Raw genomic sequence first — 24,359 nt, 5'->3', positions numbered from 1 at the left:
CTGAATTTATTGAAAAATAGAGGAGAAAAAGTGTTATGTCTTTGACTATAGTTTGAGCAACTAAATCCTGCAACTGACTTTAATGCAAGTTTCACTTGTTCGTAACGATTCAATTTAATGTTTTCTTTTTAATAAAAAAAAATGTGTGCAAATCAGCGTGTAAAATGTAAAGACAATTGATAGATTGTCAACTAATGTATCACGTAGTTAAGGGTATGAAATGTCAAATGATTTAAAAATGAAACAATGAAGTTTTTTTTTTTAGTTTTTAATATTTTTTACACAATTCGTAGCATTCATAATGCCGACACATTTCCTCCGCACCGTCCCGTCAGCGTTTAGAAATTTCATGTTCGATCAAATTGTCCTCGTAAACAACATATCATACAGTAAATCGTCAATAATCATACAATACAAATATATATGTAGAAATTTTAGTAATCATACTTTCCGTTAAGTTGAGACGCTGCGAGACGTGATTTTCGTATTAGTTACTATATTTACAATACTTCGTGACCTCCAAACTCAAATTTATTGTACATATACATATAATAAAGAGAAAATCAAAATAAAATTCTTCAATTCATACATTAATAGCTAATAACTACTATTTAAGACTTTCCTCTTAATAAAATATATTACAAGGATTGCGTTAACAATAATATAGGGTAATAACAAAGTCCAGTAATGATATCTCATAGTTTTTCATGTCGAAATCAATTTTTAATACTGAAATTTTATTGAGAACTAAACGGTTTTTACATAGAAACGATTTATTGATGTTTATTTACAAAAATTAACAAATTTACTTCTACTACTGTATGCGTTGCGTTTGTTTTTATTATCGTTGTTTTTTTTTTATTTTGTCCAATCCGAAAAGGCGAATGTTTTGTAGCATTCAACCTACGTCCATTAATTTGCGCTCTAGGACTGGTAACCGAACACGATAATTAACGCGATTATTAATTATAGTTGTCTGAATATTTGCATTTATTATTTTATTTTATTAATAATTTACCTTCAAGTATTAGTTAATATTTTTTTAAATAATAAAAACAAACACAGCTCATTTACAAAGAATCGTGGTTACACTATAATAAAGCTTCTTCCGGATAACTTTGCCGATTACGCAGTTAACCGTAGCTAATACCATTTTCAAATTTTTTTCGTCAAATTTTAAAAAGCTCCATTCGTATACTTGGCTTAAGGCTGGTAATAATACATTACCCTTGATTTCTTGAAAAGACTAAAATATCTCTTTTGGTTCCGTGGATAATACACTATATAGATAAATATAAAATACAGATAACAAAATATTAAAAGTAAAACATTTTTTTTTTTATCATGACAACCCCACGGAACGTGTTCGTTGTCAAAAAACGCGCCACGCACCTGTCAAATTTAACTGACGTATAGGATTCGACTTAAATTTTGGCGCGTCTTTAGATAACGATATCAATTTCACATTAATGACAAATTTAAAATTGTATACTCGTATTTGTTTGTGTTATTGAAACACTACAATATCGTAGCATCTAACTTGGTTTTTAAACATTAGGTCTTCTTTAAATTAGAAGGCAATGTCAGGTATCGAGACAAAATACAGCTAAAAATCTCATCGCTTTCAACAGTGTAAAATATCATTTAATTTATCGTATACGTTGGTTACAAATTGTGCTACATTATTGAACACCAAGGCAAGGTGAAACTATGATATCCGATACCAATATATAATAAATATATACTATAATATATATATATATATTTCGAAGATATGTACTTTACCTGTAAAGCAAAATCTAAAACTGGGTAATCAAAATATTCTCCGTGCAAATTGACATTTCCTTAGACGTACGTTTTGAGCTTTACGATCGAATAAATTAATGATTGAATTTGTTTGTGATTAAACATTTAAAGTAACCGATGGTTGATCCCAATTTATGTCGAGGCCGGCACACGACGAGGGCGATACACGCGTTCAACGTAACTCGGCCTCGTCTCGGCTGAAATCGAATCGTCCGGCGACGTCGTCAGCCTCGATATACGTGTCCGCAATACACAGAAATCTATTTAATCAACTACAAAAACAAAAACCTCAATGTACGACGTCCGCGCCCAGTACTTCCAGTGATAGTTACATCTTACAACTAATTAATTATTTATTTATATTTACGTAATAACAATACACAATTAGCTATAAATATTTATACGATAACTATCAAACTGATTTTATTGTTGCATTCATCTCTGCTCCTATGTTTCCGAGTGATAAAACTGCATTATTGATATAAGATGGTCACATATGTATATTACAGCGTCCATAGAATCACATCGCGTTAATTTACATTAATTTAAACATTAAAGTTGACTTTAAATCTTAATTTAGGAGATCGTATACTGTTTCAAATATTACAAAATGTTTCGCTTTATGTACATTTAGCATCGTTCTCCTGTTTATTCGTATCACGTGTGCGCAAGCGCAGGGCCGCGCGGGGCGGCTCGGCGCCTTGTTCGTGTTCGCGTATTCGGCCTCGGCTCGCCCGAGTAAGGCCTAACGATGTTCTATTCATATCTGAAAAGATAATCAATTATTAAAATCATACACTTGTACAATTTACACATAGAATTATCCGAGGTCTTTGGACATATTTGTCTTGTGATGTATAATCATGATGAAACAGGTTTTGTTTAGACTATGAAGTCTGACCAAAGCGATTATATCATATCATGTATATTTAGCAAAACGTTAACTGAAGTTGATCGATTTTAAGGTACGAGTAATGAATCGTAAATGTAATTCCTATAAGTTTTTAAATCAATTGTGTATATGCCACTTTGAAACTGAAACATTTTTATTGGGACGCTTTCGAATAACGCCTCGCAGACAATTCTACCAACCGCACTGATAATTAGAAATGAATTACCAAGAAAATATAATACGATGGATACTCACATGTACAAGTGCGCGGATTAAAGATGATGGCCGTAGTACTCGGCGGGGTAGTGCGCGTAGCCCTGGTGGAACGCTGGGTCGGTGGGAGGCCTGTGCATCATCTGTTGCCCGTCCATCATGTAGCCCATGGTGGCCTCCGGGCTGTACGCGCCGCTGGGACCCGCGTGCGGGAACACTGCCGGGTAGAAAACTGCATGGTTAATTAGAACTGCTCTATGTCTTTTGCGGGTAGCTTTTTAACGTTTATTATGACATATTGAACGAACAGTATCGCTGTGTATTTACATAGTCTAGATTTTTCTTAAACATATAAGTTTCAAAAGCGAAAATCTATTTGCGTCAGACACGTTTAATTTGTACGTTACACATATAAACAATATTCGACCTTGATATTTCACCGTCATGGCGCCCAAGGCGGTTCGCCTAAGCTTATACAGTATGATATATTTGAATCATAAATTAATAATTTAAATATGATATCTAAGGAAAAGGTTATGTTATCCCCATCCTCCCCGCTGGGTACACGAGTAGTGTTCAGGAAGTAACATGTTACAGGCACTTACAAACGACTTATGGCAGTGAATTTATAAAAGATAAACATTCCGTTACTGAGCAGACCTTTGGTCATTATTCTTATAAATACTCGTATCATAAAATAATTATAATATTATTAAGAGAATAAGGAAAATTTTGTATCCAGCTTAATAATCGGACAAAATATTTTTTTATTTTCTAAATTTAGTATAAAGATTATACTGGAAAGATTTTAACCTGAACTTAAATTTTAGTTCCCAAGGTATTCCCATATTAATTAAGAAATGGTTAAGACAGCGGACAGTCTTGCCCAATCACCATCAGGTCCATTTGCTATGCACCTGAACCAGCTCAGCTCTTTGTCAAATAACTTAATACGATATAAATAAGAATACCAGCTTTATGTGACGGCACACATGTAAACATTCTTATTGTGCGTCAATATATAATTTCCTTTATAAAATAAACTTTCCCATACGCAATAAAGCTGACAGTAAAATTAGTTTTGTCGACACGAAAAAAATACCTAAAAAAATAACGCTCACAATTGTCAAGTTCGGCATCGAATCCGCTCAATTTTACCACAAAACTGTTATGCCTTCCGATCGCAATATATCCAAGGGGATTATCAATCGTAAACTAATGGTGTTCGTCCATTATTGACGCCGATTTCCGTCTTCCTCGTGGGGCCTTTATGGTGGCACGCGCCATTGCTTCGTTCGGCACAAACACGGACTAATGTTGTGATCGGAATGACTTTTAAGAATAGGTTTTTTTAAGGAATCCACTGGTGTGGTTCTGTGATATCGATATTTTCGGTAATTGACTTGTTTTTTCATACGGAATTTTATTTAATGTCGAACGAAAGAAAATACAACTGTTTGACAGTCCGTTTATTTTTGTACATTTAATGTTGATTGTAGTACATTGTTTTGCCTCTATCACGTACCTTTAAATTCTTAGAAAAAGGATCTATTCATCGTGTTGATATTTATCAGCGCCAATTTGTATTGTCTGTGCATTTAAAAAATATATTCGAACATTATTTTGACGGTTACATTAAGTACGATTATGTATCTATAACTTTATATTGAGTTCAGTGACGTGTAGATATTTGAGATATAAATCACAAAACCCACAATACACATCGCGCGTAAGACGCGAATAATAACAGTTAATACACTTTGTACTTCACACAGGACGTAAATAAGAACAAATATCAAAATCAGTAAAAAGATTAAACAATAATTCTAATAAACACTGCATCATATTTTTTACCGATAAAATACAATACTTCATCCGAAGCGAAGCAATTCGAAAAAGTGGTAATTTTTTCTTTTTAACAGCGCTACAGCGCTTTTCCACTGCTGCAGAATATTAATGCGTTCAGTACAACAATCGCCGAGAGCGCTACGGAATCTTATTTTTTTAGGGTACCCCGGTGGAAAGGTAAAAATAGAAGTGCTTAGTCGTACTGGCGATTACTTTGGTTTTAATCTTATTTTCTAAATGCCTGCGAACTACGTAAACGCTATCGGACGTGTAATCTCGTATTTACACTGTTTGTAAAAGTGTTCGTTGAAATGTTTGAAATATATATGATGCAATTATTTGACCGTTAGTATATGTGTAAAAAAATAAGTTTCACTAAAGATTAATTACCTTAATTTAATTATAAACAGCAGTAACCTTTAATTACTGTGTTTATACAAAATGAATTATTTTATTTGTTTAAATTTTTAATAATATCATTTCACGCTTGGCTCGCAGAAAATATTACAGTACACGTAATTCATAAGTGTTTTAAATAGAAGTTTGAATCAGTCACGCGATTGCTTCATGCGCTGTTTAATAAATATAAACTTGTTTGCTTTTATATTTATAATTAAAATAATTATTACATACATAAAATTTTATTATCATTACAACAATATCTTGTTTTGTTTCTAGTTTGAAATTATGTATTTGCACTCTACATTGTTTTTGCTTTTTTTCCTTTTTTTTTTAATTATCGTTATCAACGCATCGAAGATAAACATCTTATATTAAATGAATGATTTTATGTTTTTGATTTTTTCAATCATTATTTTAATTTTACGATATTTGTATAATCGTTAATGAAAAGAGCAATAGTACATAGCTTACGCTAAAATATCGAAGACGAATATTATCGCTCACTAAATCATAGTTTCCTGGTACCGCAGCCCCATGCCCGGGGACTTGTTATTGTTTCCTGCTCTCCTACTCAAGCACGGGAGACACGGCCCACTTGCTCCGAGGATGTCATTTTTCTCTTTTATAGATGTGGAAGGCAATTTAGTCTTCAAATCGCGTGTTTCATCAATTTTAAATCACAATATCTATAATTAGTATAATTATCGTGAACGTTACGTAAATAAACGCAACAATATGAAATCACGCGAATATCGAAAATATTAATATCATAATTATGTCTGTCTGGTATCAATGTTAATTAAGTATGACATTATCTTCGTAATTACGGAGCGATTAAGTCTTGCGGGGAAAGTTGCGGCCGCTCTAATGATTCGTTAAATTAATGTTAGCCATGATCTTACTCGATATTAAAATAATCGTCTAAATTATTTTTATTTATTCAACTTCCATACAGATTCAATCATCCTAAGAGCCGTTATAAATAAAGTCTTGTATAATTTTCGCCCATTCGGCGTAATATTGTTTCGTTCATTGTCTTAAGTACAAGGGCGACAGACTTTTGGCGGCGTTGTTGCACTCTAAAACAGGCAGCGTATAAAGCAGGGGCAGAATTCTAAATATTCCCGGCGGATGCCGCCAAGTTTGCCGACGACGGAAAATGGAAAAGGGAGGGTAGATGGAAAATTGTTTTGGCAATCGGCTGAAGAAAATGGCCACCGCATTTCCTGTGGTCAAGCGAACCAGCAGCTTTTCCAATCGCCTCGCTGTTTATGTATTCCTGGTGCGTACATCTTCGCTGCAGAACTTTAGTAGTGTATTTTTTTTTCTTAATGATTTGTCAATGTTTCTCTGTGGCTGCGAAAAGCATTTCAACCGTTTTATCTGTAAGCAGCAGTCGTTTTATGTACGTATTCAAAAGAATTGAACGTATTTCTCGTATGTTGAAAAAAGTGCCGACATTTTATTTTTGTTATACGTTTTAACGAAGTACTATAAATTGTTATCGATCAATATAATAGAAAACGTACAGTGCACCGTGAATATTTATTTACAACAGCCAATAGGCGTGCCTTACAACTTCATTAACCATCCAATGTGCGTGTTTCCGAACGAATTTCCTTTGATGCACTCTCCGCCAGTCATCATTACAGAACTCGCTAATGAGACAATAACAGCCGTGTTTTACGTTTTTAATAAACTGCTGCCCGTCAGTTTAATCCGCGAAAAGCTGGATAAACGATTGGTCGGAAATAGTCGGCTGCACGAATTGTAATTTACAGACTCCAGCGGTAATGGCGACGCATCAGAGGGCAATTTATGCTCTTATAATAAATTCATTAACTTGCGGAGTTTGCGTGCGTTGTCGATGTGTGCGTCGACAGGTGAGCTGGTAGCCGTCGGACGTACCTAGATAGCTTGTCACAAAGGTAATGGTTATTTCGAAGATTAATTACAGCTTCTATATGTATTCATTGAGGATATTTTACACCGTTAGTGTCAATGAAATTAGCCCTCTATTAAAAACTGATAGATGTAATGATGATCGAACTGCTAATTGTAACGGTGACTGCACGAGGATACTGAGACTGTGAAAGAGTACTTTATTTAGTTTGGTCGCGATGTGAGGCAATTACGTAGTTTGAAATAGTTCTAGAATTTATTAGGAATCTTCAATGAAAAAAAAAAATCCTTTGTAATATATCTTCTGTGATTCTCAAGTATATTTATATATCAGACTTAAGTAATAGCTAAATATAACTTATAGCGTAATACCTTACTAGTATTACAAGTGAAAGTTCGTTCATATTAATATGTTATATCGTTTCGTTTCAGAGCTATCTCCGTAGCGGAGACAAAGGCGATCTAATTCCGTGTAGGCAAGTAGCACACATCGAGATGGGGTAGCAGCCGATTGTCGGGGGCGCGTGATGGATGGCCCGGGACGGGTCAACGAATTCCGACATTATTCTTTTTTACCCTTCTTTTGCCCGTTTGCTGGAGTAAGCCCTTTTTGCGACGTCCTTTTTTCCCCTGGAATTTTTACGTTTTATGGACTGCTACAATTACAAAATAAAAATGGAATTGCTCAGTAATTCCGTCTTGGATTGTTGAAGTTTCGGTTTTTGTTCGATGTTTTCGTTCGGCTTCGTTGTTTGGACTTTCTGATTGGAGATATTTCTGGGTAGTGGAATAATTTAATCGCATCCTATCACAGATAATTTAAAGGATGTTTGGTCATTTCAATGGCTATACTGCCAAGCATATAGGATTTATTGAGCAACATTTCGTCAGTATATAAAGGTGTCCCGACAATTCCCCGTTCGTAAAATAAAACGTGCACGAAAAACCGATGCTTTTTCGAAAACATTTCGTTTTCACCATGGGCTTAGGAAATTCGTTTAAGTAGTGGTCAGTGGCGGCCGGTCTCTAGGGGTTGGCGCGCTGCATACTGTATGAAGGAGCAACTCGATTTTCGACTTCAAAGTCGTTTGACCATTGAATTTCAATTCACTACGTATCTGTTGAATATATTCGAGTTCTGTTTCGGTTTTTTATCTACTCACGACACGTCGAATAAAGTACACGTATTATAATCATTCATTTGTAAGTGCTTGTACAATCAGAGTAAGAAAACCTTCGTCAGTTTTCAAATTCATTCCTTTATCAAGTCGTAAACTCTTAGTACCTTTTGAAACTAAAGTACTAAACAGACATCTGCATATAAAATTAAACTAACATAGTATGATAACTTGGTTCAAAATAGTGTAACATCTTTGGACTACGTCTAGCGTCATATCAACATGAAACCTTTTTAATGGCCTAATAAGTCATTACAAGATTTAAATTAGATATGATATCTTCTACTGAATTGTCAAAGTCTATCAGTGTCATATATTTTCTTGAAATATCTTGCAATTTTACAACAATTAGAATAAAAACGCTTGTAATATTATTCGGCCGCTGTTTTGAGTGACGGTTAATGTAATGACGTGACGTGTGATGAGTGGTTCCACCGGGAAGTGGAGGTGATTCCTTGGCCTGCAAAATTTTTCGGATATAAACCCTATCGAAAATCTATGGGGTTTTATGGTGCAGCGGTGGATAAATAATAACGATAGAACCAAAGCAGCTGTCTTAGAATATTGCCGAAGTGTTTGGGAGAGCTTCAGGGGAACCGACACATGCTCTCGCCTTGTTGGATCAATGCGACAGCGACTACAAGCTGTGATTGATACGAATGGCGGATATACTCGTTTTTAATCAAATAAATAAGATTTGTTTAAATGAATAAATTTTACCACAATTACTATTTTATTTACTACTTCCGTCCTGCGGTTTCACCTGCTTTCCCGAAAGATTTTATGTTTTCCCGGGATAAAAGGTGTCCAATATATTATTCCAGTACATATTCTATATGTGTGCAAAATTTTATCCAAGTCCGTTCAGTATTTTTTACGTGAAAGAGTAACAAATATCCATCCATACCTCAGATAAATCAGCCAGATCCATACACACAAACTATCGCGTTTATAATATTAGTAGGAAGTAGGATTACTACTATGCACTATCTTTTATAAGAGACAAGACAATGTCCTAATCTCCGATGTTACACGAGCATTCACGAAGGACTATGAGGTTTCCTGCTAAGTTGGTAATTGTCATCTCGATTGAGGGCTTCTTCTTATTATTATAATAGCTTTTAAATGCTATTATACTCTTTGCTAGATGCGACTTATAATGACATTGTGACGCAGTATATCATACTCAATCGGTAAAGCAGATTATTGCTCATACTGAGCACACGAAAATAGATCTTAAGGTGACGAACCTTTTCTTACCCCGACTGTACATTTTTTTATAAATATTATTGTTATTACTACTAAATATTCGAATTAAAATACTATATCTAAGTACTTATTAATAGTTGTGTTATTATTAAATGGCAATACTATTCAAATAAATATTTTTAGACTTATCGAAATAAAATAAAAATATAAGCTACATAAAAGTAACTATTTGTATAAGAAAAATGTTACCTGCTCTATTGGACTGGTCTATCATAGGTTGAACTATCCTACGTCTTGCGTTGATAAACCTGTAAAGAAAAAGAAAAATATATTAATTTAATCACAAAACAAACCAACAAACACACGAAACAAATAAATGTTATTATTATATAAACCAGTATTAAATTTTCTCAAATGTAATAATTTGAAATGTACTAGGAGCACATAACCCGCGAGCGAGTATTTGAAGCAATTACTCGCATCGGATAGGTTACGAGGTGAATAAGTAACAGCGCGGGCGCGGGTGCATTCCCAAATTAACTGTCACCATGAATTGCGCGGAGATAACCCGCCGCGCGCCGCCCGTCGATTGCTTTGTGATTCGATTAGTTTTTCGAGTAATTTTATCGAAATCATATTGAGTTCATTCGTTGTAAATTTTATGTTATGTATTTATAACCTTTTAACTATTTAATATATAATTGTTTATAACAGTCACGATGTCATGAAACGATTTCGTCGCTTAATTTTATTCTAAGTGATATAATAGAAACAGTATGTGTTATACATAAGTATCCGGTTTGGTTTATATATTGTTTGTTTTTTTTTTTAGTTTCTCGATTATTAAACAAAGACGTCACGCTATGCGTTCAGAATATACAGCCATTATCATAGCGCAAACACAGTTGCGTGTTATTTACAAATTACATATATTTATGTACTTGAAATTGAACAAATGTTAACGTTTATTCCGCAATACAGCTAACAGTAATGGAAACAGTGGTTTAACAGTGACCCAAAAGAGAATAAGAGGCATCAACTAACATAATGAACATTCGAAAATTATCTCCAATTTAAACTCGAAAGCGTAGCGGACCCTTCCATGGGCGTAATTACGACGAAACATGGCTCGGCTAGCGTCCGATGCGACTAATGTATTGTTAATATCAAGATTAGTTAATTAACTCTTCATCTGGCCGACCCGGTCTCGAACAACCCCGGCTCCGGAGGGAAAAACGCAAGTTTTACGCGCGGCGTGGGGGCAATTCCTTGTATTAATTTTGACAGTTAAAATTGTTATTACAGTGTTTCTGCGTTGCAATATGTTACGTTGACGGCTCGAGGTTTGAAGATTTATTGTGTTACGCTAATTACGAGATTACTCTGTGGTGTTAATTTCTGAATGAGGTGATTTTTACTTCGTTATTAACACGGATTATGTTATTGATTTGTATAATTACATATAAATCATTCCAAGAACAGATGTAGAGGTAAAAAAGAAACACCTTATAACAATTAAAATAAAGTACTATTTTTACGCGAGAAAACCCGAAGACAAAAATTTTACATAAACTTAAATGGTAGTTACTAGTATGCTACTGGTTTGAACCAGTTCCGTCCTAGTGTATTCTTAATAATAACATCTAACAACGACTCAACACAAAAAAATGTATTAAAAAAAATCAAAATCAAATGTTATGATATGTTTTTGAACCCCATGAATAAGAGTCGACATGAAATGACGTCACAATGAGCTACTGCATCCATATGCAACAATACAGTGACATGAAATTTGCATTTGTTTATCTCTATTATTTTATAATACATTAAACCGGACCCCAGATGGGGCCTCGTAAATCATAACACTCCGTTAATACCGGCGGGCGAAGGGTTGGATGGCAAAATGGCGACTTGTAATTCCTTGTAGCTATCACTTGGAAGCTAAAAATGCACACATGCCGTGATTTATTTATTCCATATGCAAATGAGACTAATTGTAATGAGATTTAAGCGCTAAAACGTCATGAACCCTTCTGGTTGTGAATTATGTGTATTATCTGTGGTTTATGTTTTTAATTTCAGATTCATCAACTGCTCAGCTGTTTGGTTAATTCCTTTCGCCTCAAAGAACTGTAATGACTAAAATGTCGTCTTGTATTTATTCGTTTTTGAAACACATTTAATTTTAATTAAGAAAATTGCAGCCGAATAATTCGAAGTCAATTTTCGTAAATGATATTACAAGTATTAATTATTTTTATTACCGTGCAGGGTGTTGCGACAAATACGTAATGTTAATAGCGTCCTCGAAGTTCATGATGTCCTGGTATCTATTATTATTATTGTCAGATTTTCTCGGCTTTCCCTGCCTTTCCCTAAATAGGAAAAGTTAAAATGCCCATTTAGTTCGTGGGACACGTCCGACAGGCTCTCCGGGGTTCGGGATCGAAGCTAAAATACAAGACGAGGCACGCTTCTAATAAAACCGAAGCGAGGGCTCCGAACGAATTAATATTAAAATCAAAATTATTGTAATTTTCATTGTATTATTTGGAACTAAGATAGTATTTGGTAAAGTGAGTTTAACCACTGTCATTTTAATATACTTAATAATATTTTGAAAAAGAAGTATTTGAGATCATTCTAGATTAAATATAATTTATTCTTAATCTGAATGGACACATTTCAAAATCAATTTATTATTAGATAAAACAAAAAAAAAACTGTTGAAAAATTTTAAGTACTTAATAATCCAATTAAATTCGTCATTAATTAAAATAAAGGTAAAATATTTGTCAGAATTTCATTTAACAAATGTAGGTTTGCTCACCATGTTCATCGCCACAAACAAAAGTTGAATTGTAAACAAAAAATATTAAAATAATCACATGAACATTCAGAGGTATTATTTGAACCCAAACATCGCTTAGGATCACCTATTGTAACCACTGTGTCATAACGGATGTTAATTTACGTGAAAATTATAATAAAGCCTATCCCTTAAACCTACAGCCTCTGAGCACTCCGTCGAGAGGGTCTGAAACTGAGACGAGAATAAAATTTAATTTCGTTTCGAAGTTTTTGGATTTTAATTACCTGAAAGCAAATTAAATAAGGGGGTTTATGTAGAATTCCAAGGAATCCAAGACTGCGAAGCGGAACTTCGCTAATTTATTACGGTTCCGCAGTTAACAGGTATTTCACAATAAATTGGTTATACATAAAGTTATTTCATTGTTTCAGTACATAGTTATTGTTATATTATTTCTTAATATTATATATACATGATATCTAATATTAAAAAACGATTGTATTATTGAATATTATACAAATATAACTATTTAAAGTTACAATTTTGTTCTTTTTTATTGTAATTAAATTGTATATACTTTGTTTTGATTGAAATTGAAAAAATTGAACAAAGAGTAATTATATATAAATTGACTTATTTGAATCATAATTAACTTAAATTAAGAATCAAAATATACTTCACTCAAGTAAAATATTATAATCACCTATGATTCTTCTTAAGTAAATGTTTTCTTACAGCGACATATTATAGCTATATAATATATATCTTCATAATATTTCATTGATAATTAGAAATAAGTATGTCAAAAGAACAAATGGTATTTATTAATAGAAAAATGTGATAAATTGTTGAGTTACATTCAACATGAATAGATGTTTTTTGACGCTTGTTTTAATTAAAGTAAATAATTGCATGTCATATTCTCACTCGGATGCTTTGTAAATAAATCATTTGAGGCTTTGGTGAAATCTTCATATATAACTATTTTAATTTCATATGTTTTTATATGTCTAACTGAAGACAAAAACTAAAGCAACATACGTCAAACTTAGACCATAAGATGCAGCGCGGATTGACGCCATTGACGTAGCTTGCGTGAATTTCATGGTATAATATATAAATATATTATTTTTCCTATAATATTAACGGTTTATATAGTACCATTACATACCTCGTGGTAGGGCTTTGTGTAAGGCTGTTGGGGTAGGTACCCTCCATTGATCACATATTCTATCACCTAACTTAGTATTTTTTGTCGTTTTTATAGTATCAGCACATTGGCGTTGTAAGGAATGGTTAATTTTTCTAATAGCATCAATTTCTATGGACGGTGGTGACCACTTACATGTGGACTATTTACATATCCGCTTACCTACTGTATAATATATATATAAAACAACAACAATAAATGATTTATTTAAATAAAACCTGGCTTCGTATAAGATGATATCTCTCAAATCCGACATCTTTACATTCATAAGTTCAAGAGAACGTAGTCGAGAGATTATCTTGTATTTAAATATAGATTGCTTCTAAGAAATAGGAGTTTACAAAAGCCTCAGTGTTCCGGATCTTGAGCACAATAAACAGAGGCAGGTGGGCAGGAGTATCCCCTGCGATAAATTCTGTTTTTCCCTAATTAAGGTGTAACTCCGTACGGACCCGACTCCGCGTCTCCCTGAACTACTGCTCACGACTATTATTTAAGACTGAATTAAATATGTAGTTTAATTTCAGGTCCTTCTATTAATATATAGGTTAGACATATTCTAATAATTCAATTAACTAAAACTACTCAGTATTTTAAATAAAATTTTTTTATATTGATCTGCAAACTACGTAGTTGGAAAAAGAATTTTATTTTTTTGTTAGCCAGTATAGATCGTTCCTGTTCTACTGTGGAATACCGGGTGGTGGGTACATTACACTACCATCAACAGTAGTTTGATAGATTTTTCAGTGAAAAGGAATTAAACTAAAATCGAAAGACGTTAAATTTTAAAATCAATGTGTTGAACTTTAAAATATGAAAAACATTATAAACATTTATTTAGATTTACCGACTAGATAGATCTGCATAGAATCCCTAATACGGAGAATAATTTAAATTTGTTTAAAATACAATTAAAATGATTTCAGTTAAGATTGTGAAAACAATTCAAATTACGAGCACGATTCGGTAAGGAAAGTTTTATCGCTGCGGGTCCGGCGCGGGTGTCCGGTAATCCCAGCACCAGGGCGACATAGCTTATCGGAGTCGCCAAATGAAGGCATTAGTTTTCATAAAGCCGTGATAGTCCCTAACTCCTAGGGCTGCGGTCTTAGTGCCTGTTGTATTTCGATATAGGATTCTGTGTCGATATGTTATTTTATTTTATGAAACCGTTACGAAATTTAAGCGAGAATTTTCGATACTTAGTAATGTAGTAACAGACTGTAAATTTCCCACTGTTGGGCAACGCCTTCTTCACCAGTATCACTACGTTGATCCAATGCACGTCGGTGGGTCCACATGTGGTAGATTATCATCCGATACATAGAGGTTTCTTCTCGATTTTCATCAAACAGACGCACTACATACAAAAATTAAGAACAGAGGTGAATTCACAAACTACAGTTAATTTTCACGTGTTTTAATTACTGGCCGATCTCAACTCTTCAACACTTAACAAATATTAAACAAAAAAAAAAAAAAACTTTAAAACGACTTAAAAAAAACTAAATCTGCGAAGGAATTGTACGGTTAGCAAAAAAACAAACTACTCAACTGCAAGCGATGTTTATTGACGTCACAAACGAAAGCCAGCCTTCACGCGATTATTGAAATAGTGGAAATGAGGAAAAACAAAATGTTACATAAAAAGTTACGACGTATTAGCGGAGTAGCGAAATACGGTTACCGCACTGGGTCGAATCGACCGGCAGCAAAACATCGGGCGAGGGTCCCTATAATTCATTATTAGCAAGTTGTTTTTCCCGCATCCGTTAGCGGGTTACTCGCAAACTGTGGACTATTTCAAAGAGAGTTACGGCTTCGAATTTGGAGAAGCGTTCGTTCGCTACGTTTGAAAGTGCTGACATTTATTTTTAAGGGTAGTTGTGGGATTATTTATTTCACTTGACGCGTAAGTCTTAACGTACCTTAACCATAAATGAAGTACGATATAAAAGGCATTTGAATAAATGTTAATTAATTTAAATTATCGAATTACTAGCGATCCGCCCCGGCTTCGCACGGGTGCAATATTGATAAGTTCATAGCATTTTGTCATTAGACAATACAATTATTGGATAAGGAATGATGCTGTTATTTTAAAGATCTAAGCATACACGGGGACAGACACGCAGTGGTAAGCGACTTTGTTTTATACTAAGTAATGATGGCGCTTAGTTAGTTAGATAGACAATTAGAAAACCAAATTAAAAATGTTAATTTAGACAAACTGATGTCGTTCAATCAAAAATGTTTAAAAATTATCATCCTTTGACAAAAAATTACTTGTTGTGGGGGGTTTGTGAAAGTCCATCTGATTACACCTATTTATTAAAAATTCTACCGCCAAACAGCAATGTAAAAAAAGATGGAAGATGGAAGCCCGTGTAACTATATCACAAGGGACATAACATCTCATTTCGTAAAGTTATTGGCGTATTGGCGATGTAAGGGATGGTTGTTTCACTTTCTATGGGTGGTGGTGACCACTTACCATCACGTGGGCCGTTTGGGAGTCAGCCTATGTATTTTATAAAAAAAATTAAAAGTGATTATATTTAGTGGGACGAGTTGCAAAATTTAGATAAATAATGTTGCTATTAATTATATAAATAATTATATAAATAATAGTTTATCATGGCTTGGATCACGTCCATGTAGTGTTGGTCAGTGTCACGTTAATTTATTACCACCTATATTTCAAATTAAAAACATATTTCTTTGTAAATAAATAATATCGCGCAGCGCCGGCCGTTACGCGGGCTTTGCCAACACGCCCTGTAATGATTTCAATTCGTGTATAAACACAGAATTATTCATTGATTTATGAGTTCTATTTTTAAAATAACTTCTGAATTTATTTTTGTAAATAATCTAAAGTTTTTACATTAAATATACAGAAAGTATAAATATTTATGTTTTTTTTTTTTCTCAAATTGAGATCGGACGCTTGGTATGTGAAGATTAAAAGAAAATTTATTAATTAATGTTCTTTTACAAATTGTACTTCGACTTGGCTCTAAATATTCTCCTCAAATAGAGAGGAGACCGTAGCCCAGCAGTGGGCATTTTAACAGGTTGTTATTTTACTTTTTCTTCGTTTACAATACTATATTTTTATCTATGTAGAGTGTTTAAGCCGCGGAGCTATGGCTAAATCTCGAAGATTTGTTATTGAGCTCCGTGGGCTCTCATAAAGGGTGCATAATTCAGTAAAGATGTTGTTGGAATCCTATAAATCCACTCCGGACAGACGAACAGATCGTGTTTTGATGACTTCGGGGCGTCTTGGAATCTGACTGACCAAACGATGACAGAACTCTTTTCCAGTAAATAACACTGTGTACTTTTATAACTTGTATTTACTTATTGTACGATTGCTTAAACTATTTGTCGTATTTAAATTAAATTCTTATTAAAATTAAAGGCTACTACTAAAAATACACTGAATTAATCAACTACAAAAAAATCTTGTCATGTTTCAAAATAAATAAAAATATTTTCGTCCTAAAAAGTAAAAATTGACTTCTAAGATTTGTTTAAAATGCTTCCAATAAAAGCTTACTAATATCCAATGTCAATGAAATTGAGATGGGACCGCCTCGAAGGTCTTCTGAACCCAGCGCAAAAATAATGATCAAAATCTGTTCGTAAACATACGTAAATAAATATTTACATTGACAACATTCTTCATCTTGGAAGTCGGTTAATAAAATCAACGGAAATCATCACAAACAGCGCTAAACATTTATTATGTCTTCATTACTTAGCCCTTGGCGATAGACACTCGACGATATACAGGCTCAGAGCGATATGTTACAAAAACAAAACGCTATCACGAACAAATGCTTCTAATCCGCAGTCGGCCCCACGGACGATAAATTTTTTTCATGAAATCCGCTGGCCGCGTCGTCGCATAGAAACTGCCCTAAATCAGGCAATTATAGGTGTGACCAGTAAATTATTATAACCAGGGGATCATGAGTGGACTGGTCGGACAGCTACGAATATTGCCTATTGGAATTTTATTTGGAATCGCGTTGGGAGCCTTTGTCTTCAGATAATTTTTGACACAATTTCTTTTATGGCATTGGGGCTCATTTATTTTCATGGAACTACAAGCTACCTAAATAAAATATTATGCAAATAAATAAATAAATAATTAATTTATTTTATGTTACAAAAAATAATTGTCGGCTAAATATTTTTCATTCATATAATTTCTTATATACCAGGGCGGCATAAATAGGTAGGTGATTATATCGACAAATGCTCCGTTTTAAGGAGAACGCCTTAATCTGGCGCCGGTGGCAGTAATTACAGCGCGATATATCGTGACCCAGACCCTTCGACCTTCGGCCTCATCTGCAACACATGGCTATGTGCTAGCTGTGGGGGTGGTTTTTACTCCCTAATCAGAAATATTTAGACATATGTTAAGACATGCTTTTTCATTCTAACACGTTATAATGTCTAATTTATTAGTTATTTTGTTAGCAATGGATGGTTTTAATAAAGATCTTATCTCAGCCAATTAGTACGAAGGCATAAAATAGCAGTAAATATTTCAAAACGTCCCAGATGGTGTCATAATATTCCTTTGGGATGGGGCCTTGAAATACGCCGGGAAAAATATTTTAAGAGAGAAATGGGACGGAAATAGACATAAGTGATCAAAATATAAAAGCATTTGAAGGTAAGAAGAGCTATATATCATATAATATATATATATGTATATAACCATAAGTATTGTACTTGTTGTTTGGGTAATAATAATAATTTATGTGTTAAATTACAATGATGTAATTGAAACTTTACTAGCTTATCAATATATAAGCAGTTTTTCTCTATGTTGAAGTGTAACAGTTTACGGATCTGTAATTTCGTGTAATATCTCAATTCTCATGGCTCAAGCTGACGGGGTCGCGGATACCCCATAATCGTGGTAATAGGCCGACCCGACGCCATGTTGCGCTGATTGCTTGACGAGTGTGCCGAATTTATTCCGCATTAAATATAGCTCGCAAAGGGTTGAGGTGTGAAATGTTATTGTGGACGACAGATGCGTTTTCATATAAACAAGATACTGAAATCTTAGATGGGGGGTTAACTTACGTACCTATATAGTTTTGCTTCGAACTTAATTACACTTAACCCTTCCCTGCCATCGTTCTATCTACCAACGGTAACCAAAATTAAATATTTAAATTATATAACTACCCATGTACGCTTTATGTACTTGTAATAAATTATTAAAACGATATTCATGATTTATTTCTACTTGGTCGTACATATCTTTCGTTATTTACATACGTATTAAATACCAGGATAGCATAAACGTGTAGCAAACACAGCAACCACTAATGAGTGCGACAGCAGCGCTGTGTGGCCGCTGCGGCGGGCTCGCGAACTAATTTGCAGCTTGATGGATTGCCTCCACTGACGCAGCTCCACCGTTGTCTTGCTGGCCTGGTATTCTGCTAATTGCTATATGTAATCGATAAGATCCTACTTTATTCAGCCAATGACATTTTCATTTATTTAATGTCGATAAAAGTTAAATAGAATATTATAGTTAACTTAAAAAATACGTAATGCTTTATGTAGTAGTAATTGTTTGTCACAGTAGTCGTAGAGATCGTGACGTCACAGTGGTTATCAGGTGCCTTAAACCCTGATTCCCGCGTCATTAATTTGACAAATGGTCACAGAACTTAACGGGACGTTGGTTGCAGACACACCCCGAGTTTGTAATGGGACTATCATTTTCTATTTTGTTGCGATCGTTTAAAAATTAATAAACCACACATAGAAAAATATATATATAAAAATATGGTATGTTGTCTTTTTAAAATATACATATCACGAATCCTTAATATTTCCACAATGTAAATACGAAAATCTAAATGATTTTACCGACTAAATATTTATTTAGTATATATGTATATACATAATATATTAAAAGCACTATCGCGTGAGCTCCACCAGATGGCGTAACAAGCTAATGCACCTTTAGACATCGCAGGCGCCCATATTATTTGCATTCTCATTAATTAAAGACTTTATAAAATGAATTTAAAGATACGACGCAAAACAACGATTGATAGCTGGAAATAAACATAATTATACTGTTTCAAATTCAACTAACTAAAAAATAACATTTAAATTTTTTTTTTTTTATAACGACATACTTAAATTTGAATCTAGACTAAATTGTGCAGGACCGAGGCATATGGCTAGCGAAAAGATCGTTAATAAGGAGGTTTATACTGTAGTACTTATATTCTCAATAAAAAAAGAAAACTGTTTGTCATTCTAATGACAGTAAGAAATGACGTTTTAATAGCAGATGAAACACAGCGAGTTTTGATGTTGTGGTGATAAAGTGCTAACAAAATAAATCATGCTACAATTAAGCCTTTAAAAAACATCAGATTCATAACTAAATGTCAACGATTAACGAGAAACACGGAAACGGTTAATTTATACCGGTTATTATTTAAAAAACCGGTATATTGGACGGCTAAAAGCATTTAATGGTTAGATATAGAAGTCATATTCTTCGTTATATTGGTCACCATGTGTAGGTGATTTTATATTTAAATTTAAAGCATTTTGTATTATTTTTTTATTCTAATTATTATTTATTTAAAAAAAATACTTCACATTTTATAATTAGACGATTTGTTTAATGTCTTTTGAAATTTAAATTTCGAATACTTCATCGACATGGTTTTATTCAAATTTGTGGATTAATAGTACGTAACCTTTATGTGCTAATGTGGTTGTTTTCGCCCCAATGAAAAAAAAACATTGTGATTTGAAAACCACCAACCAAAATAAATTCTAGGTATACGTTAAAGATAAAACATATGAAACCAGTGTAAAGAGAATCATAACGACTAGGGAGATCATGAAAGTCGATAGCTATCGAAACAAAGGCTGTATAAATAAAGGGCTAAAAATTTTAAGGAGCGCCCATTAGGGCCCTTAGTCGAGGCAATGTTGAATCAGAGATGGTTGATCACAATTGTTTCTGGCCAGCGTGAAATGTTTCAAATAATTGAAAACACATTCGATTTACAAAAAAATAAAATCAAAAGATCATCAGATTAAAAAAGAACGCGTCGATTTAACTTCATTGGTAATATTATCATTTCAAACTTCGAATGACAAATTAACTTTTGACGTTATCTTATTTGAGTTTATTCAAATTTAAATAAAGAATTTCGAACACCGTTATTCATTAAACTTTTAAATAAGCACTCAAAAATGTCATTTAAAAATAAAGTAAAGAAGTAATTTGAAATATTTAGATTTAACGAAGATATTACACAAGCGTGTTCATTTAACTATAAATACATGTTTTTTTTCCTACATTTCGCTTGACAATTATTAATTGTGTACCGTTCAGTTTTGTAATGAAAATTCCAAGCCGTTTGATTACGAATAGTTCCGTTTGATATTTTTTAATTAAAACCTATTAATCAGCTTTGGAATTAAAATATTTTGGCGCTTAATTTTCATTAGCATGAATATAAAACTATGTTCAAACATGTGACACTAGTCAATGTTACGTAAAAAAAATGTGTGAAACGTATTTATATATAACATAACTTGGATTTCAAAATGTTTCGTTGTAAACATATTTTTGTATAAGGTTATAAGGTATTAATAGTTTAATTAATAAAAGAAGGCCTATAATGCAATCGTAACGGAACGCAGGAGGATGTGACCGCGTCCTTCTGTCACAATTAATTTCCGGCGTTGAAATTGGCGCGAAAACTGTCGCGGCGCGCGGGGCGACCATGGCGGGAATTTTAATTACGCACTCGTATTCCGAATACCAATGTCGTCTTGTTTAAATTAAATATAAATTATACGCTTCTAGGCCTGCCTGCTCGCCTGGTATTGCGAATTGCCGACTAACATACAACCGAAATAAGCAAGGTTTTCGTTATTTCAATTTATTTTGCTTATTTATAAATTATTTACGTTGGACGAAATAAATCCTAAAATTGTTATTTCATGTTTCGCGTTCCTACTCACTTCGTGCGGTCCAAAGAAGCTACGAAACTTATTAATATCTTAATAAAACTCTGCAAATAGAAGTCGTAACGTAATTAGGGGGCAGATGAGAAGTTCGCGACGCAGACGGGTGCACTTCTTACAGCATTTAACAAACTTTGATAAAAAGATTAAGTATGACAGTTTGAAATATAGCCACCGCAGACGTCGGAAAAAAATAACAGTGCAAAAGTTTATCGGGCGGGGCCGGTCTCCATTGTTGGCAACTACAGCGAGTTAATTTCGAAAGAAACAGGCGAGGCGCAGGTGTTCCGACGCCCCGTTGTATTAATTTGAGCGTCTCGTCTAATGCCAACGTATGACTGCGTTACGGAACGGAGAGCGGGACACAGCTGAATTTATAAGCAAAGTTAAACGCGTCTGATGCACGCCACCGCCACCGCGCCGGGGATTCGGTATAAATCCGCACGCGGCAGATTATGATGTCTCTCTGTGACAATTCGAACGCACCCATTACGGCCGCCGTTCAGAAACGGCGCCATTACGCAGACCGCCTTAATTGTAAATTATTGCTCGGGCGACGCTCGTTCGACCGACGTTAGCTATTAACATAATTGTTTCAAAAGAAACGCAAGTAAACGATCTAGTAGAGATCGTAGTAAAGATATTTAAAGCAATTAAGAGGTATATTTGCATAGTGATGCGACCGCGAGCCGCGTGACATTTCGTGGGCTCGCCATTTTGGTTTTATCTCGACGTTCGTCGCTTATCATCTTCTAAGAAATAACGAAATATGAGGACAGCGTCCATTAGTTAGAGGTAATGTTTTGTTTTTTATTACCTTTCGTTGAGTCGTTCCGCAGTGCGAGCGTTTAGTCGGCTTAAGGGCTCGGATACGTATTCCGATGCGTCAAAATGGCCGTAATTATCATTCTTGAGACGGTAACTTTTGTTTATGGCTTGTTCTACACACGATTTCAGTGCCGGCTCTCGTAATAAACGTCTATTTATAATTAGAGCGTTTAAATTTTTATGGTCGTAGTAATCAGACTGATAATTAATAGCTTAAGTGTTGAAATAAAACTAATAATATGAGGCATTGCTCGCTATGGCTGTTTTAAACAGATAACCACTGATTATTATAATTTATAACGTCGAGTGTGACTGTCTGAGACATGTCTAATCTAAATATCCATCCCCGTGACAAAGAACCGTAACCATTGAGATTACAAGTTAACTTTTCCGATCACAACACCATAGACAAAGGCTTAAATTATACACGGGTGGATTGGCAGAGACGGATTCACCCTTTGACAACCACCGAGTGAATTGGAGTGACAAATTGTTGTCTGTTATTTTGTTTATAAGTTTATGCAGTAGTTACACTACGGGTGTCTCAAGATTTTATACATCGTGTTTATTTGATAAGATCTGTATTGTTTTTTTTTTTTTTTTGGTAAATGAAAAAAATAGATTTATAATTTATTGGTACGCCAAATCCGTGAAACTTGAAACGAGAATGTATACAATTATAATAATGCGTAATTAAGTCGGTACCAGGATATTAGAGGTTGCTAGTGGTAGGGGCGCATTTAAATAAGCCGCGGTCATAATTCAAAACAAGGAGGTTCTGATAAGAAAGTTTCATTACCCAAACGCTGAATTTAAAACCGGGCTTAATCAGCTTTATGGAGGTTTATCCGAAATCAAGCTGGGATGACCTGTGTGTTTAGGGAACGGATTATTTTGCAAAATTTTTGTTTATATCGCCCGCTGTTGCTTTATTGTTATAAATTAAGGACGATTTACAAATATTGTCTATGGCTTTTTTTATTATTTTTTTAAGCGTAATAGAGTGTTTACAACATAGATTACAGCATTCGTGGTTTTTTTTATAATTTAAAGGTGTAATATAATGTACATAGATTTAAGTATGTTATTAATGATAAGTAATTGTATATACTTGGGAATAATTTCAAACAAAACGAATTTATTAGCTCAGCAAGCACAATTAAAATTTTCAGATTAGCTTTTTTGGAGGGTTACATTAAATAAAATTATACAACACAACCATAATACAATCCGTATGTTTGTTCGTTTAACTAAGCCTGCCGTGCCGCGGGCCTACCAGGGCGGCAGAGGCGGCAGGAGCTAACCCCTTCGCTGTTTGATAAATGGCCAATTACAGCGCGGCCCGCCCCGTCCCTACTGTTAGCTTGTTGCCTATTTTGAATCGCTTTTGCTTTTTCGTTTAGATTAATATCTAAATAGGATAGATACGAATCCCGCTTAGGTATCTACGTTGTTTTTAAACGTAAATTTTCGGGGCCTTTGTTTTCTTCTCGTGTATTGTTTTAGGTCTTAGCGACTTGTTCTGCAAGCGCATTGTTCTGCTCTCTCTTGGTTATGAATTCCTGGTCCACGGTGCTTTGGAATTATTTAAAACAACTGTTTGTTTTTCTTTTTAAAACCCAGCAATTGTACGTTTTAATTGAGACGTGCTTAATCAACTGTAAATCAATTAAAAAAATATATTTGCTAGTGTCTTGATTGCATGGAATGTGGAATAGTTAAAACGATTAATAGTGTATATGCAAATTTTGATTTGAATAAAATCTACGGTAAAAAGATTTTTCTCGCATATGCATAAAATTTGCATACTAAGAATGTACACATCCATTAACTTAACACTTGAATTACTTAAACAAACATTCTGCTTTTTCCGTTTCCTCCACGTACTTTTTCAAAAGGAAAAACTCCCTGAAGGGCTTAAAAACAGTTTTTTAATTATTTAAGGGCTCAGGTGGTTAACGCCGCGGATTCTTGCTTGTCATTAGTTGATAAGGGTTCCCCTGT

General features: G+C 34.0%; 1 protein-coding gene across 7 annotated transcripts in view; it reads right to left on the bottom strand.

The window, feature by feature from the left end:
- Positions 1–370: 370 nt before the first annotated feature.
- Positions 371–24,359, bottom strand: part of LOC113402792 (homeobox protein homothorax) — a 247,449-nt gene continuing 223,460 nt past the window's right edge. For 4 of the 7 annotated variants that reach the window (XM_026643104.2, XM_026643106.2, XM_026643105.2 and 1 more), the window contains 3 exons: positions 9,700–9,758; positions 2,954–3,143; positions 371–2,572 (listed from right to left, as the gene is read on the bottom strand). In XM_026643104.2, the coding sequence (XP_026498889.1) occupies positions 2,971–3,143; positions 9,700–9,758 (232 nt within the window). In that variant the 3' untranslated portion in view covers positions 371–2,572; positions 2,954–2,970. The remainder of the gene's footprint in view (positions 2,573–2,953; positions 3,144–9,699; positions 9,759–24,359) is intronic. The other 3 variants (XM_026643108.2, XM_026643109.2, XM_026643110.2) reach the window with 1 other exon arrangement.

This window comes from Vanessa tameamea, chromosome 19 (assembly GCF_037043105.1).
Source record: "Vanessa tameamea isolate UH-Manoa-2023 chromosome 19, ilVanTame1 primary haplotype, whole genome shotgun sequence".
In the NCBI taxonomy this organism is placed as follows: Eukaryota; Metazoa; Arthropoda; class Insecta; order Lepidoptera; family Nymphalidae; genus Vanessa; species Vanessa tameamea.
Note: the sequence above shows the minus strand (reverse complement) of the source record. Positions and strands in the feature narration are given on the sequence as shown.